This window comes from Rhamphochromis longiceps, linkage group LG18, assembly GCF_057381845.1.
Source record: "Rhamphochromis longiceps isolate RC_006_pf linkage group LG18, R_longiceps_female_GT1.1, whole genome shotgun sequence".
In the NCBI taxonomy this organism is placed as follows: Eukaryota; Metazoa; Chordata; class Actinopteri; order Cichliformes; family Cichlidae; genus Rhamphochromis; species Rhamphochromis longiceps.
Window position 1 is genome coordinate 7,631,152 of NC_140574.1, and position 14,958 is coordinate 7,646,109.

A 14,958-nucleotide genomic window follows, 5' to 3' on the forward strand; every position below is an offset into this window, starting at 1 on the left:
TACTCTGGTACTTGATGGGGGGAAAAGTGCCAGCTCTCAACCTTCCGAGAAATCAAGACACTTGAGTTTTGTAGTTAATGAGAGCGCTGTATCCAACCTTAAATCACTTTTCATTAAAGGGGAACCTATTATGCTTATTTCTAACTCCATATTTTCATCTGGAGAGTCGACTAGAGTAGCTCTGCATGATTCACAAGTCAAAATCATCTTTATTTAAACTTATGCTGGGTGTTGGTGCAGCCCTTCAGTTCATCCTCTGTGTTAGCTTTCTTCGCTCTCCCTTTAAGACAACTTTCTTCTGACTGGCCCGTGGTAAACTAAAGATCATGTTAATGACCATATTAAGAGCATCCTGGTATGTTATTGGGTCTATGCCCCTGCATTTTGGACTTATGATTCATAGTTTTGCTATTTATATTAATAATTCTTGTTTCTTGTTTGTTTGTTCCCTTTTTTGCTTCCAGTCGGTCTTCAGTGTCTATGTGTTTGTTTGCCTTCAGTCTCCCCAGTCCTGTCTCCTGTGCTCTCAAGTTCCTTCATCTTTTGTCCACATGTCTTAGTCTGACTCTCAGTGTGTTACTTCCTGTTTTATTTTGAAACTGCCCTGGTCAGTGGGATTCCATTCAGCTGTGTTCCCAGGTGTGTTCACTCTGCCCAATTCCTATGGCGTTATTTTTGTGCCACTATTCTGAGCGCACGTAAAAAAAAAATTGCAGGTGCAAGTGTTGCATTTTGAGGAGAAATTTATTTTGAGCGAAGAAAAGCTAAATTTGAGTGAACAAAATTCATTGCTGCATGCAAAAAATGTATTTCAGTGTTTGCTATTATCCACACACACACACACACACACACACACACACACACACAATAGCAGCCCCTCTCGCTCAGTTTTTGCATTTGCGCTCGCTCGCAATGTGTTGCTCGCGCTCTCAACATTTCTGCCCGTGCGCGCTCAACTCTTTCTGTACACCGTTATATTTGTGCCACAAAACCAGCCAATCACAGACTTGGATGCAAAAAAATCTGATTGGCTGTTTTGGTCTCCAATCAGCTCGAAATGACGAAATGCAATATCCCAGAATCCATTTTGTCCAAAACTCAAACGAGGCAGTGGCGGAGGAACACAGAGTTCTGGGTCACAAAATAAACTTTTAAGATATTTTCATGCGAGAATGGTGCTGTGTAAACTTCTAATATCTGCTCGATTTATCAAGACATCACATATTTGCATAAGTGCTCTAATGTTTTCGGAAACTCTTTCAGGTCTTTCAGGTTTTTGTTTCTTGATTACCAGCAATAATTTTATGATTTGGAGTTTTACATCTGTATGCTGAGTCCTGCATTCTGGGTCCACTCCCTGCCTGCCACACGCCCGGCAACAGACAGAGCAAACATAAAAGAAAAAATACTGTCTGCAACTCGGCATTGAAAGCAGTCTGAGGCCTGAGCATTAGACTCACAGGGATTACTTTTATGTTTTGTCATGTTTAATAGGAGGAACACCATTTGTAACAGTATATATGGAAAAGCGTAATAGGTCCGCTATAATGACTCTGAATTCTCATATAAAAGAGACAAAATGTGTTAGTTTCTCCTAAGTATTCTCCTTTCTAGACCAAAAATCCTCTGAAACTTTCTTTTCAGTCATTTTCTTTTTCGAGCTCACTGCAAAAAATGACATTAAAGTTAATTAGACCGACTATATTGTCAAAAGCTTTTAATGCATGTAGCTACTTTTCTTCTTTGTAAATCTGTCTGCAGAGTAGACGCGATCTGCCCAGCTCCATGTTATTTTTAATCTTCATTTTTTAAGAAGCACCGTGAAATAAATCAGAAAATCAAAAAGTCCTTTGTGCCCATTCCTGTTTGTGTTTCCACCACGATCGCAAAACTGTGAAAATCAACTTAATTAGACTGATAGCAGATGAAAAAGCAACAGGTTTTTAACAGTTTTCCCCCAGTGGGTATCTGACAAGACCGAGACACAGTGGCATCCCACTGAGAACGCCTGTCTCCGCAGTAGGAGGTGATTGGGTCCTCTTACTTGTTAGTTACCAAATAAAAGTTAAGTTTTGTTTTTCTTTGGCATCTTTGTCAGCAGTGTTTCTCAGACACTAATTCAGCCCCAGTAGTTTTCCTCCATTTTAAAACAAGTTCAAGCAGCTTTCATATTACAGCTATTAAGTTAGATTTTCAGACTATAACGCTCTTTGATTTGTACACTAGAATATACGTGAATTGTAAACTGCATCTAAGGCAGGATTACAAACAGAGCAAACTAAGCAAATGCTCAGGAACCCACAACTCCAGGGGGACTCATAAGTCTGTCACCGATGATCGGTCCTGCATCCTTCGAGTTTGGCTCCAGTAAATGAGAGGGACTCAGACTGGAACCAAACTGTTTTAGTTTTGCTTCTTTCCATCAGCGCTTTGTGTAATTATCAAGCAGAAACCCAAGGAAAGAACTGTAAGACAGCGGCAAAATATTTTTGGTCTCAGTATGTCTTTAGCAGTTAACGAATCACTAAAGGCCGATCATTATTCACTGAGTGTTTTAAGACTTTTTTTTCTCTGCCCAGTAGATGATGAGTTCGCTGTCAAAGAAAAATTGCTAGCTTTTAATTAGCTTTGAGAAATCAGTGAATTATTTTGGCTTTGGTTTCAGCTTTGGATTGGTGCTTATGTAGCACTTTTCTACTTAAGCTACATTCACTCATTCACACACACAGTCATACACTTCTTCTTTTTTTAGTGCTTTTTAATAACTAGCATCCTCACATTTGTTGGATGCCCAAGGGCTTCTTCAATGTCCACACATGTGGACACTGGAGAAGCACTTATGATTGGTAGATGAGCCCCCCACCTCCTGGGCCTCAGTCGCCTGTGACGACACAACTTTGGAGGTGTCTTAGTACTTAAAAAAATGAAACTAGTATAGTTGTGCCACAGGGCCTCATATGAGATCACCCTAGCGATTACTGAGCCAAACAGGCTATATCCCTTTGACACTCAAACTGCATTTAAACGTGCATGAAGGGCACTGATAGGGCGAGAGGTGGGGTCAGTTCTTGACACTCTTTCATCTCCTTTTTTTAATCCATTCTAGTCACTCACACTTCCTGTCTCTTCATCTTCATCCACAGAAATAACAACTACAGCACTTCCCACCACCCCACTCGCATCTACGCCTCCCATGACCACATTTGGTGCGACCACCACAGCACCGATCACCAACCCCGGCACTACAGCAGTTATAGAGTGTGAAGATGGACGGCTGGACTGCATCACTGAAACCGAGACCCCCGAATACGACGAAGGTAAACCACGGAAACTCGGTTCCTTTTAGTTCGCTCTCCGTCTCGGTGAGCTCGCCAAATTAAAATGCAAAGCAATAAAAGCTAAAAGGATTGAACGCGGGAATAAAAGCCTTTCTTCTTTCTTCCTTTAAATGTTATTGATTTAATTTCTGCTTTAATGAAGCCCAGTTGGAATTGGATCATGAGAAATTCTCCCTTATCTTCTCACTAGCTGCTACAGTTTTGACTGAATTGGTCTTTTTCTGTTCAGCTTTATTTATTTATTAGCTTTTCTTTAGTGCTGTCTGACTATCCTTGTTTCCGATTCTCCTTTATCCTCTCTTTTATTTACAGCCACGTTAAGCATTAGGCCTCTTTTCTAGGATTTAAAAAGCTAAAGAAAAAATCTAAAACCTTAAAGTTAAAATGTTTGGCTTGAATGCCTGGTACTAGTTTTTCATAAAAGCAGGTATGTTGTGTTTGTGCTGGCATCTGTGTGGGTGAGAAATCCCTCTCTGACCTTTGACCCCAAACTGACTGCCCCATCTGTCTTTCGCAGGAGGCACCACGTCCACCAACCCCATTATGGAGTTCATGCCAGGTGAGCATTTCCGCCCCAATCTGCTCCCATGTTTCCCCGTACAATGTGTTTCATTTAAAGCAAAGTTAAACCATTTTACAGGCAGCTGTAGATGTGAAAGCGCTGCTCGGGTTTTGCCAGATCGGTGCATTAATTCAGCCAATGGACCCATTATTCAGTGTCACCAACGGTACTGACCACGGTCGTGAAGAACAGTGAAGCTGACCTCCATTAGAGTTAATAGCTTTTTCATGGCCCCACTTCACAAATGAACCTGACACTGCTGAACCCTGGCACTAGCGGACTACAGAGAGAGACAGAACAGACACACGTGCTATTAGGTTATATATTTACAGAGAGAGAGAGAGAGGAAGAGAGTGAAAGAGAGAGCAAAGACTTTTTTTTTCGTCAGTGTTTTTCATCTTTGACGCCAGACCAGCTGTAGTCAAAAGACGATTATTTCCCTGTGTAGTAATTTGCACAGCACAGATCGCGGAGGCTTGAAGATGCACAACACCTGTAGGCAAGCTTAAATGCTGCGCCACATCTGCCAGCTAGATGCAATTGGAAGGCTATCAGCTGATACCAGCTGAGCTTGTATTTGTAGCTTGTCTCTATGCTCAGTTTTTAAATGTAACACAAAAAATCTGTTTAATCAAAGTTTTCATGAAGTGCTATGCACAAAAAATGAATAAATATATTGAAAAATCATAAAAGAAATAGTTAAAACTCAAGAATTGAACATTTTAAGTTATGCTGGACATATGGGTGGGGCATCCACTACTTTTACTGGTACTGGATTCGCTAGTAGATTTCTATAGTCTGATTCTTGAGGTGCCATCGCTATATATTTCTCTGGGTTAAATCTTCTTACATCGATGAAAAGGTTTCTACAGGTTTCAACAGCAAGGGGAAGGATAAAGGAAAGGAAAGAAGGAAAGAAAATAGGAAAAAAAAGTCAAGATATTTGTGCATAAATGTCATTTTTTCATGTTCCTTTCCCTGCAGATTTCTCTTAAACCCCACTGGAAATGTTTAAATAGCGTTTTGTTATAAAGAAACAACTTAAAACTTTCTAAGAGTGTCTGAGGTTGAAACTCATGATCATTCATCTATAAAACTGCACTTTACAGATGTGGAAACAACAGCAGAAAAGAGAGTGGCATTAGACTCGTGAGATAGTGTGAAAAAACTGCAGGTGTTAATGGAACGAGAAACATTGATGTTGTGATTCCGCACATGCATTTAAAGCCAACTGCAGCGCTCTGTTTTGGTCATTTATGGCTTTCTTTTCTGGGTGAACATTTTAGCACCACATCACAGTTCACCCTCCCTTGTGAGTACACTGAATGCAACTCATTTTGAGCAAACCGGCTGAGAAGAAGAGGAATGAATAGGCAGAAAGGTTAAAAAAAATGGCAGCTCTGACAGGGGGGGAAAAGAAATAAAGCGGAGGGGGGGGCTGGGTGAGGAGGATAAAGAGGCAAAAAGAGAAAGGGAGAGTGCAGGTAAAAGAGAGGAACAGAGGGAGGTGAAGTGAGAGCAGCGGAGGAAGAATAAAGGCCTCTTGGGTCTCAATTAGCTGAGCTGAAGCATCGTGTGAAGACAGCTTGGGGTTGCTGGATGGTGGGTGGGTGGGTAAGGTGGGTATTACTGTGTAGCTCCACGGTCATCTCTGCATCCTATTAGCCTCTCAGAAACATGTCCACTGTTGAGAGATTTTTGCATTTATTTGGATGCTGCGGTGAACCGATACCGCCCGTCAACTGCTGGCAGAGGCAGAGGAAAAAGGGAGGGTTTTTTCTGTTTGGGTTTTTAAGGGGGCCACATCCGTTGATGTTGGTGGCACCGCGCCCTGCTCCGTGGTCCCTCCACTCTTCGGTTTCTCTCTCCTAAAGTGCTGATCCCAAACATATGGACGTGCTTGATACTGTTTTCTATCAGGGCTGACATCTTGCTGAGGATGTGGAGGAAAATGCCCTCCAGCGCTGCAAATTGTACATACAGTCACAACGGTCTCTCTGTTTGTCTCACCCCATCTGCACAAGCCTTTTGTAGGCTGCACAATTTATACTCGGAGAGCACATGACAGCAGGAACAGCTTCCTGATAGGAATGCTACGAGACTTGCTGTCCTTTTTTTCAGGCCATCTCCCCTTACCTCCTCCTGAATGACACTGATTGGTCAGTGAACACAGCACCAGATCGTAGCTGTACGCCTCTTCACTTAAAAACCTAAGCAGTTTGTCACATAGCATAGCAGCTTTTCAGGGACTTGATTCAGTTCTCAGGAAGGGTTTACAGGAGCAGATAGGAGCTGTTTACTTCAGCATTTGGGATTCAAATGAAGGGCTACTGTTTCCTTAAGGTTGTCTTTAAAGTGCTTGATGTACCAGCAAAGATAGGAATAAATATAGTTAAGACACGCGTCTTAGAGGCGCCCCTCCCTGAGCCTGGTTCTGCTGGAGGTTTCTTCCTGTTAAAAGGGAGTTTTTCCTTCCCACTGTCGCCAAAGTGCTTGCTCATAGGGGGTCATATGATTGTTGGGTTTTTTCTCTGTATGTATTATTGTAGGGTCTACCTTACAATATATATTGCCTTAGATTGAAGGACTGCTGTTGTAATTTGGCGCTATATAAATAAAATTGAATTCAATTCAATTGAATAGAGAACCTTCCAAAACTAGGACTGAACTCACAACAACTGTGCTTACTAATAGCTGATTATTGATTACAGGGAAAATTTTCAGTTATATTTTGTAGGTATGAGATTCTTAGGAGTGTTTTTGTGTCTCTTTGCTACAGCTTACTTGTGGTTCGCCTGTAACTTTGACTTCTCGTCGTTCTGCGGCTGGACCAGAGAGACCGGTACGGGAGCTGAGTGGATCATCCAGGCCAACGGGGCTCCCGCTGTCCACAGAGGACCACCCCTTGACCACATGGGTAGGTGATGAGTGCTGACTTTTTTTTTTCTCTCTTTCTTTGAACTAGTGGCACTCGACAGATGCTTTGGGAGAGTGCTCCGTAGCTCTCGATGTTACTATGCATCTGCTGAAAAGTCTGTTGAAACCTCTTGTGCTAGAAATGGGAATATTTTCAACAAAGCTTTAAATAACACTATACAGTCCCCGTGCTGCTGTAAATTCACAACTCTGCCTTTTTTCTGTTTAAAGAAATGAGGAAAAACATGCCTATGATGTAAAAAGAAATTCCCACTGGACACCCAACCTTGTTCTTACTTTGAAGGACAAAAACTTTGTGAATATGGAAATATATCACAAAGCTAAGTAGGCCTGATGCTCTATGAGCTGTTATACACATGAAAAGGCTCAAGCCACTCACTCATGCCACAATGTTAAGTCCCTGTAAGGTCCAAAAGGACATATTTGGGTAATAATTACTGTAAGAGGTCCATCTGTCCATCCTGTAAAGTGTATCTGGCAGAAGTCTAGGCAGAGATGCCCAAACTTCTTTCTTTTGGTCACCTTGCGAAGCGCAAACAACTGACCAAATGACCGTTATCCCAAGGTTGTGACCACACACCCTCAGAAGGAATCTCACTTTCACTGCTTGCATCCAAGAGCTTATTCTTTTGGTCACTACCAGCACCTTCTGGCCGCAGGTGTGGGCGGGAAAATAACTCAACCTCCCACCTCCAAAACGCTGAGATGCTTGAACTTCTCCACTTGAGGCAGTAACCCATCCATAAATATCAAAACTGTACTCATCATGGAGCACAGCCGGCAAACATTTTCTGGATCTGAACTGACCCAACCTTCCCAATAAGGATCTTTTCCTGATGAGAGCAGCATCTCTCACCGGGTTTTACAATGGAACAGTCCAGAGTGTTCACAGCTGAAAGCAGGGGATCTAATCATAAGCAGAATCAGAAGCATGCTGTTCTGCTGTAGCTTCCTGATGGGTTTGATGGAGAAGAGTTGTCAAAAATGGTCCAAATTGTTGTGCATGTCATCGTGTGCATTCACACAGGGAGAGTATTCTGGCTGCACCAACAAAATCGTTGCTTACTACCCGGCCCTACTCACCAGAATGTTTGCCTGCAGCTTCTTCCTCTTCAAAAAAAATTATCTTCAAGTTGAAAGGTTGCTGTTATGAGACAGTGGAAGAAACCCAAAAATAGTAGCCATGTTTGAAAAAGATAAGAAGAGATGGCGTGAATTTAAATCAACTTATTTTTGTTTTGCTTTGTTTTTTAAGAACAAAAGATGCAGTTGCATCTTGTGCCTTTTTCTAACAAAACATATGTTTGTATGGGCGTATTTTAATGTTATGTGCTGTAATACAATTTGAAGAAGGAACGAACAGCCTTGAAATCCTTGACTTTTAAAAGACATATAGCACTGAAATTCATCAACATGCCTCGGCTCTCTGTCCTTCTCTCCATTCAAGCTTGATGGATGTGATGGATGTTTCTGTGGAGACGGGAGCAGCACTAGCAGCAGCTCTAAAATGAATGATTTCACCTTGATTTCTTGACTTAACCAGATCACTAATAAAAAATGAGTATTTTGTGATGTCAAGTCAGATTTTTCTCCTGAAGCGAGAGCCCTTTGTTTTCACGAGAAAACCTTGTGAGGTCCTTGAATCTGATGTGTGTGGGGGTTTCGAAAGCTTGATGCTAAGCAGTATCGCAGACATTATCAAGTACTCACTTTATGAAAAGACAGTTAAATGTTTAGACAAACCACAAGGAAGGTAATCAGCTGAATGCAGTCAAATGAATGTACTGTAATGAAGGCTTGGGAGATTTATGAGTCCTTTATTGTCACACTGATGTTTGCGCTCAGTCATATTAAGGCGTGTATTCATTAAAGATGTATAGATATCAGCATATTTACATTCAGGGATGTATTTAAAAGAATAATATCAGCAGTAACGCATTGGAAAAGCTTTCAGGAGTCCTCTAATGTCACAATCACCTCTTACCTTGTCTTCTGCTGCCCCCTGCAGGCCAACCTGGGAACTTCATTTACGTGCAGCTGACTGACTCGGACACACCGAGTAAAACTGGTGAAGATGAGGACAAAGAAGAGAAGGTGGCGAGGTTGGCCAGCCTGCCCATCACCTCTCCAGACTCTGACCTGTGCATGGCGTTCTGGTATCACATGGTTGGTGAACACGCAGGAGCGCTTCACATCAAACACAGGAAGGAGACAGAGGAGGGGCAGATCCTGTGGACGCTCAGTGGCCATCAGGGCAGTCGGTGGAGGGAGGGACGAGTTATACTGCCACACTCAAGCATCCCCTATCAGGTAATATAAATCTGGATGTAATGACTCTTAAAATGACAGCAGGGAGAGATTGTAAATTCACTACTACTGATAACTATAAGACAAGTCAGTCCTGAGTCAGAACATTCTTTCCTTATAGGCTCACCATTAGGATGGATTTTCGGGGTTATTTTTGCCTTCATTATGTGCAAACAGAAAGTATGTTAAGGGCAGAGAAAGAAAGGTATGATTTGGAACAAAAGAATAAACTCTGGATGTTGGGATTACAGTTTGCACCTTAACAATTTAGCCAACAAAAATAAAAAAAAATTACTTATGTACAGCAAAGTTTCTGGATGATTAACCTTCTCTTTTTGTTGTCCTGTATGAGAAAATGCATGTGAAAGACTTTGTGTGGTTTTTTGCAGGTGGTGGTGGAAGGCATCGCAGACCGACGCAGCTTAGGCTACATAGCTGTGGACAACATCCAGATCATGGATGGAGTCAGAGCTGAGGACTGCAAAGGTGTGTATTTCAATGTTACGTAACATCGTCATCATTGCTGTTTTGTGCTTCGCTTTTTCTGTGCGAGGCCAGTGTAGCTATGGTTGAGGTGTGGGATCGGCCCAGTTAAATATGTGATCAGAATTTAAGAGTAAATATTTTAGTTAAGCCAAAAAAAGTGGAATGTCACTACCGTGTGAATGTGCAGTATCCCTTGGTTTTTTTAGTCAGATCCATCCCTCGTGGCCTGTTTAAAAGCACCAAGATGAAAAAAACTCTGCTCTTTATTTAGCAGGAAAAGTCCTTTTCTCCTTTTTCAATAAATGCAAGAAATGGAACGAATCAGCGCTTTAAATATTAGCTCAACTTTGGTTATTTTTTGTCTAATATTCTTATTTTTGTCTGGGACATCATCCAAAATGTGTAGAAAGAAAGATATGAAATGCCAGCATCTGGTAGGCCTGCTTCTGCATTGTATGCAAACAGAGAATCTTTTTTTTATCCTCCAGATCCCAAACCTCCTACATCTCCACCAACAGAGATCTTCATTCTGCGTAAGTATTGAACATAATATCTTGGTGCCCGGTAAATAAGTGCATGCAGTTTTTATTGGACATTTCTGCACTTTAAATCATTGTCTCTGTCTCTGCAAAGTAGAATTGGTAAAGAAAAACATTCAGTCAATGCCAGAATAAGAATCAGACTTGTGTTAGCATGTTATTTTGTTTGGTTTTACTTATGTCAAAGAACTACATCTGTTGTTGTTGTTGTTGTCGTTGTGCTCCCATATACCAAATGCTTATTCATTACTGTACTGCTGTAAATGTGATATTTATATAATAATTGTGGTCTTCAAGTAAGCAACCTCAGAAACTAAACAGTCCCAGATTTTACAAGAATATTTTAACATAATTCTAATGAAATTAATATGCGCAATATTCTCAGTCTCGCATTTTCCTCTTCAGATATCTGTGGCCTTTCCATGTATCGCTATTATAATCTAAAATTTCAATAACACAAAATGCTGTCAATTGACAAAATAGCAAATAAATATTACGCTCCAGTAGATTCTGACATATCAGAAGTAGAAAACAGCCGAGTTTGATGATTTCTGCTTTCTGCTTCTGCTCTTTCGCCCACATCTGCAAATCTCCGTATGGAGAAGAAGGCAACTCTGATACATTTAGTCAGATCAGGAGCTAGTGTTTCTAATTGGGAGTGTGGCTGCTCCTCTCTATCAACCCAACAAATTGTGTATATAATTTCTAAAGAGATATTGTTCATAACAGCAGGATGCAGCAAACCGCAACCTTAGTGCATAGCTAAAAGCTAAGATTTCATTTTTATGTTGACCAGGAATAAAGAAATAATTAGCAAGGCAGTGACATATAGGTCACAGGGGGGAATTTTCACCATCCCTCTTGGCAAATATAGGGATGGTGAAGACTTGGGTCAGAGACCAGTCGAATTGGGTGAATGGGTCCAGCAGATTCAACACATTCCAGGAATGTGTTGAATCTGATTCTTTCCTGGAATGTTCAACACATTCCAGGAAAGACCTCCGAGATCTCTGTCCAAAAGAGTGCAGTCCTAGAAACATCAAAAATACTATAAGGACCCTCAAGCTCCTTAAGCCTCTAGTAAAGGACCCGCACATGCATTGATTCTGTTTCAGATGTAGTTTATCGTCAAGATACGCTTTACCAAAGAACAAGACGTACACATGAATATATATTTGCAGCTTCCTCCCTGGTTATAACATAGTAAGAATACTATAAGTTTAGTAGCCACTGAAGTTACATCAGCTTTCCCTACATAAATCTAAGAAAGGAGATCAAAACTCAATAAAATTATGAACATTTACACTTAGTAAACAAGAGTCAACCTCTTTTAGGGCTTTCCAACCAAAAAAATTAAATAAAAAAATGTCTTTCATTAAAAATCAGAGTTTAGGACAATCAGGGACTAGATTTAGGATCATTTGAGAGACACATTTTAAAACTTTCCATCCACTGAAGTGACTTTTTTGACGTTACATTTGACACTGGCTTCAAGGTCAGAATCTGTTTCTATTGTGAATATTTTAAATGGAATCTTTTTTTAATCTTTTGCAGCCATGGACACCTACTCACAAGAAAACAGTCCACTTGGCAGCCCAGGAAACATGCTGAAGACCCTGGACCCGATCCTCATCACAATCATTGCCATGTCAGCTCTGGGTGTCTTCCTGGGCGCCATCTGCGGTGTTGTCCTGTACTGTGCCTGCTCACAGGGCAGCATGACAGACAGGAACTTATCTGCCCTTGAAAACTATAACTTTGAGCTGGTAGATGGTGTGAAACTAAAGAAGGACAAGATAAATGGACAGACTAACTACTCAGAGGCGTGAGTTAGAAACGGGGACGGAGCTGCAGTTGCTCCGCATGGACACGTTCGATGCAGCCAATCAAGAAAGTGGAACACAGGGCTGAAGCCACCAATGGGACGGCAGGGTGGGCTGAAAAGTGAGCCGATGTAATTTTATTTCTCAGGAGCAGCAGTGGAAGGGACTCACCAATAGGGGGCACTGTGTATAAAGAATCTGTACAGCAAAAAAAAAAGAGAAAAAAGAAGAAAACTAAGGATTCTATTTGTTTTTCGGCGTGCTTTGTTGATTTCATGTAATCACATGCTGGTGTTGAGACCAATTCAGATGAAAGTATTATTTGGAAAGATAAAATGTTTTTTTTTTTTTTCGTTTGTTTGTTTGCTTGGTTTTTGTTTTGTTTTTTCCTCTTTTGTTGTTTCAGATGTCATTGTTACACAGAACAGGCAAACTATTTGAAATATGCTATTGTGATATCTGGCTCTTGTTGGCCGTATGTCCCCGTCCCCATGTGTGCATGAAAGTGTTTATGTGTGTGTGTGTGTGTGTCACATTCATACACATCTGTATATAAGGTGTGTATGGGTAGTAGTCTGACTGTAGAGGTGTGTATCATTACAGTCATGTTTGTGTACATGATCAGCATGCATCTGTGTGTGTGTGTGTGTGTGTGTGTGTGTGTGTGTGTGTGTGTGTGTGTGTGTGTGTGTGTGTGTGTGTGTGTGAAAAGCGGGGACCCGTCCCTGCCTGTTGACCTGCGTCTAGTTCCGACAGTGCCTCTTTTTTTCCTCCAGTTTTTCTGTTGCCTTTTTTTTTTCTGCTGGTTGTTTTCCCATCAGCTAATGTCCCATCTGGGGTTCCTACACGGATGTGAAAAAAAATGGAAAAAAATAACGTTTCCACATTGTGATAATAAACCTACAAACTTTTTAATGTTGTAGTGTGTTGTCAAATATCACATGTGTTGGTGTAGCTCTGTAGATCCTCATGCCTCAATGACAGTGGCACTGACACACTTTTAAAATCTAGGCGACATTTAGGAAAACTTGTGAAATCTATGGAATTTTCCAGATGGAAAATGTGTAGGAGCCCCGAATGCCTCATTTTCACGACACATCCAACATATTGTACATAGGTTTTAATATATTTGAGCGCCCTCTTTATAGAGAAAGACACCAGTGCTGCAGCATCCTTTCTATGCTGAAAGAAATGTCACTGTTTATCATTTGGATTTTGATAATGTATAGAAAAACAAAGAGATACAGACCTGTTGTTTTTGTGGTTTTTGAATTTAACTGTTCCCTGGTTTTCACTTATGTTTTTACAGACATGGAAATGAGAGTAAGGAGAAAAGCATCAGATATGCCTTGAAAGAAGAGATGATGGATTTTTTTGTACAGGGTAACCTCAGTACCATAAAGATGCTGACAACAAGTTGAGGATGGATTGTTAAGATTATTTTTGAACGCCACTGGCACACAATGAGACTGCTAGAGCTTTAAGCAGAAGGGTGCCCAGTGGTCTGGGAGCCTTGTGATGGACTTCAAGCATCTCTTTCAGTCTCTTTAGGGTCTAACAGCATCTATTATTGAGCAGACTGGTTTCATTTTCAGATAGGAATGAATAATTAAGAACAGCTGGAAATTTAAAATTGTTTTCACTTTAAAAAAAAATCTTAAAATGAGTTTATTTTGTGAGATTTGGTTTTGTATTTCTATTTCATGTGGTTTGTACTTGGTCTTTAATTTGCTTGAGCATTTTAATGCCTTATTTACTGTAAACCATAGTAAACCTTTACACTTACCAACTTTGGTGTTTGTGAAATATAAAGTCAGGGTATTTATCTTCGAAAACTGGTTAAAAACTAAGAACAGCAAGTGTTCTACAAAGACTGCTTTGTTGTGCTTTAGCTTTTTAGCTGAACTTCTTGTTATATGGGTCTCTTCTTTAAAACACCGTAAAAAGAAAATGTTGGTGAAAACTTTTTACTACTCTCTAACTATCTGACAACCTCAAACAGATGTTTGTTTTAAATGGGAACATTCTGACTTAATGCTCCTTAAGTTGGGGCAAAATATACATGCACAAAACTTATTGAAACCCAGTAGTGTGGTTGACTGACATTTTGCCTTGTTTATTTCCTGTTTCTACTGCACCATGAGTGGTAACTCTACCTATTTTTAATGTAGCATTATGAGACATCACCCAGCTCAAACTGAGAAGTGCTCACCTAAGTATCAGTTCTCCATCTTTAACTGTCTTTTCTCTGTAGCCATTCAGTAAGCATCCACAATCAAATAAAGTGTGCTGACTGTTGAAGCATTCATGCTTTATTCTTCCACATAACTCTTCATCTTCTTGCTAAAGTTTTACCTGTACATTCATAACAGGAAAAATAACCAGATAGGATATCCTCCCCCTTTAAACTTACAAGGATGCTGCAGCACTCAACGTGAAAACAAATGTTGCACTGATATATTTAAAAAAGAAATAAATAATCTATGTGTTTATGATGTTGATTTGCAAAAAGAGAGGAAGGAGGGAAGAGAGGACAGTGTTATTGTTGCTTCTTTTTAACACGGTTTCAGAAGACTACGTTATAATTCTGAAATGTACAATTTACAGAGATGTTTTTCATTCTTGAAAAAGCTTATATGCGTCTCTTTGAAAAGTAACAATTTTATTTACTTGGTATAATATCACCTTGTGTTTTTGTACTGTCACTGATGTACGTGCCAATGTTTTATTTTTTTTTCTTTGTATGACAAAAAAAAAGTTTTATTTTCAGTACCGTTTTCTGTAATTTTGCTGTCTCAAATCTAGAAAAAGAAAGGAAATGAGGAAGTTAAAAAAAAAACATTGGAAAGCAGTGAGGCCTTACGTGACTAATAGTATTGTTTGTACTTTGACTTTCTGGTCAACACTCAGACTCATCTGTCTCTGTTGTCTCAGACTCTCCTCATTGACTATTACATTCCAAAGAA

The 14,958-nt window shown here is 40.3% G+C and overlaps 1 protein-coding gene across 1 annotated transcript in view; it reads left to right on the plus strand.

Annotated features, from left to right (window-relative positions):
- Positions 1 to 13,245, plus strand: part of LOC146647648 (neuropilin-1a-like) — a 94,995-nt gene extending 81,750 nt beyond the window's left edge. The window contains exons 12-18 of the mRNA XM_085388670.1: positions 3,144 to 3,317; positions 3,856 to 3,897; positions 6,680 to 6,817; positions 8,846 to 9,147; positions 9,534 to 9,630; positions 10,119 to 10,163; positions 11,724 to 13,245. Of these exons, the coding sequence (XP_085244796.1) occupies positions 3,144 to 3,317; positions 3,856 to 3,897; positions 6,680 to 6,817; positions 8,846 to 9,147; positions 9,534 to 9,630; positions 10,119 to 10,163; positions 11,724 to 11,998 (1,073 nt within the window). The 3' untranslated portion in view covers positions 11,999 to 13,245. The remainder of the gene's footprint in view (positions 1 to 3,143; positions 3,318 to 3,855; positions 3,898 to 6,679; positions 6,818 to 8,845; positions 9,148 to 9,533; positions 9,631 to 10,118; positions 10,164 to 11,723) is intronic.
- The last annotated feature ends 1,713 nt before the right edge of the window (positions 13,246 to 14,958 follow it).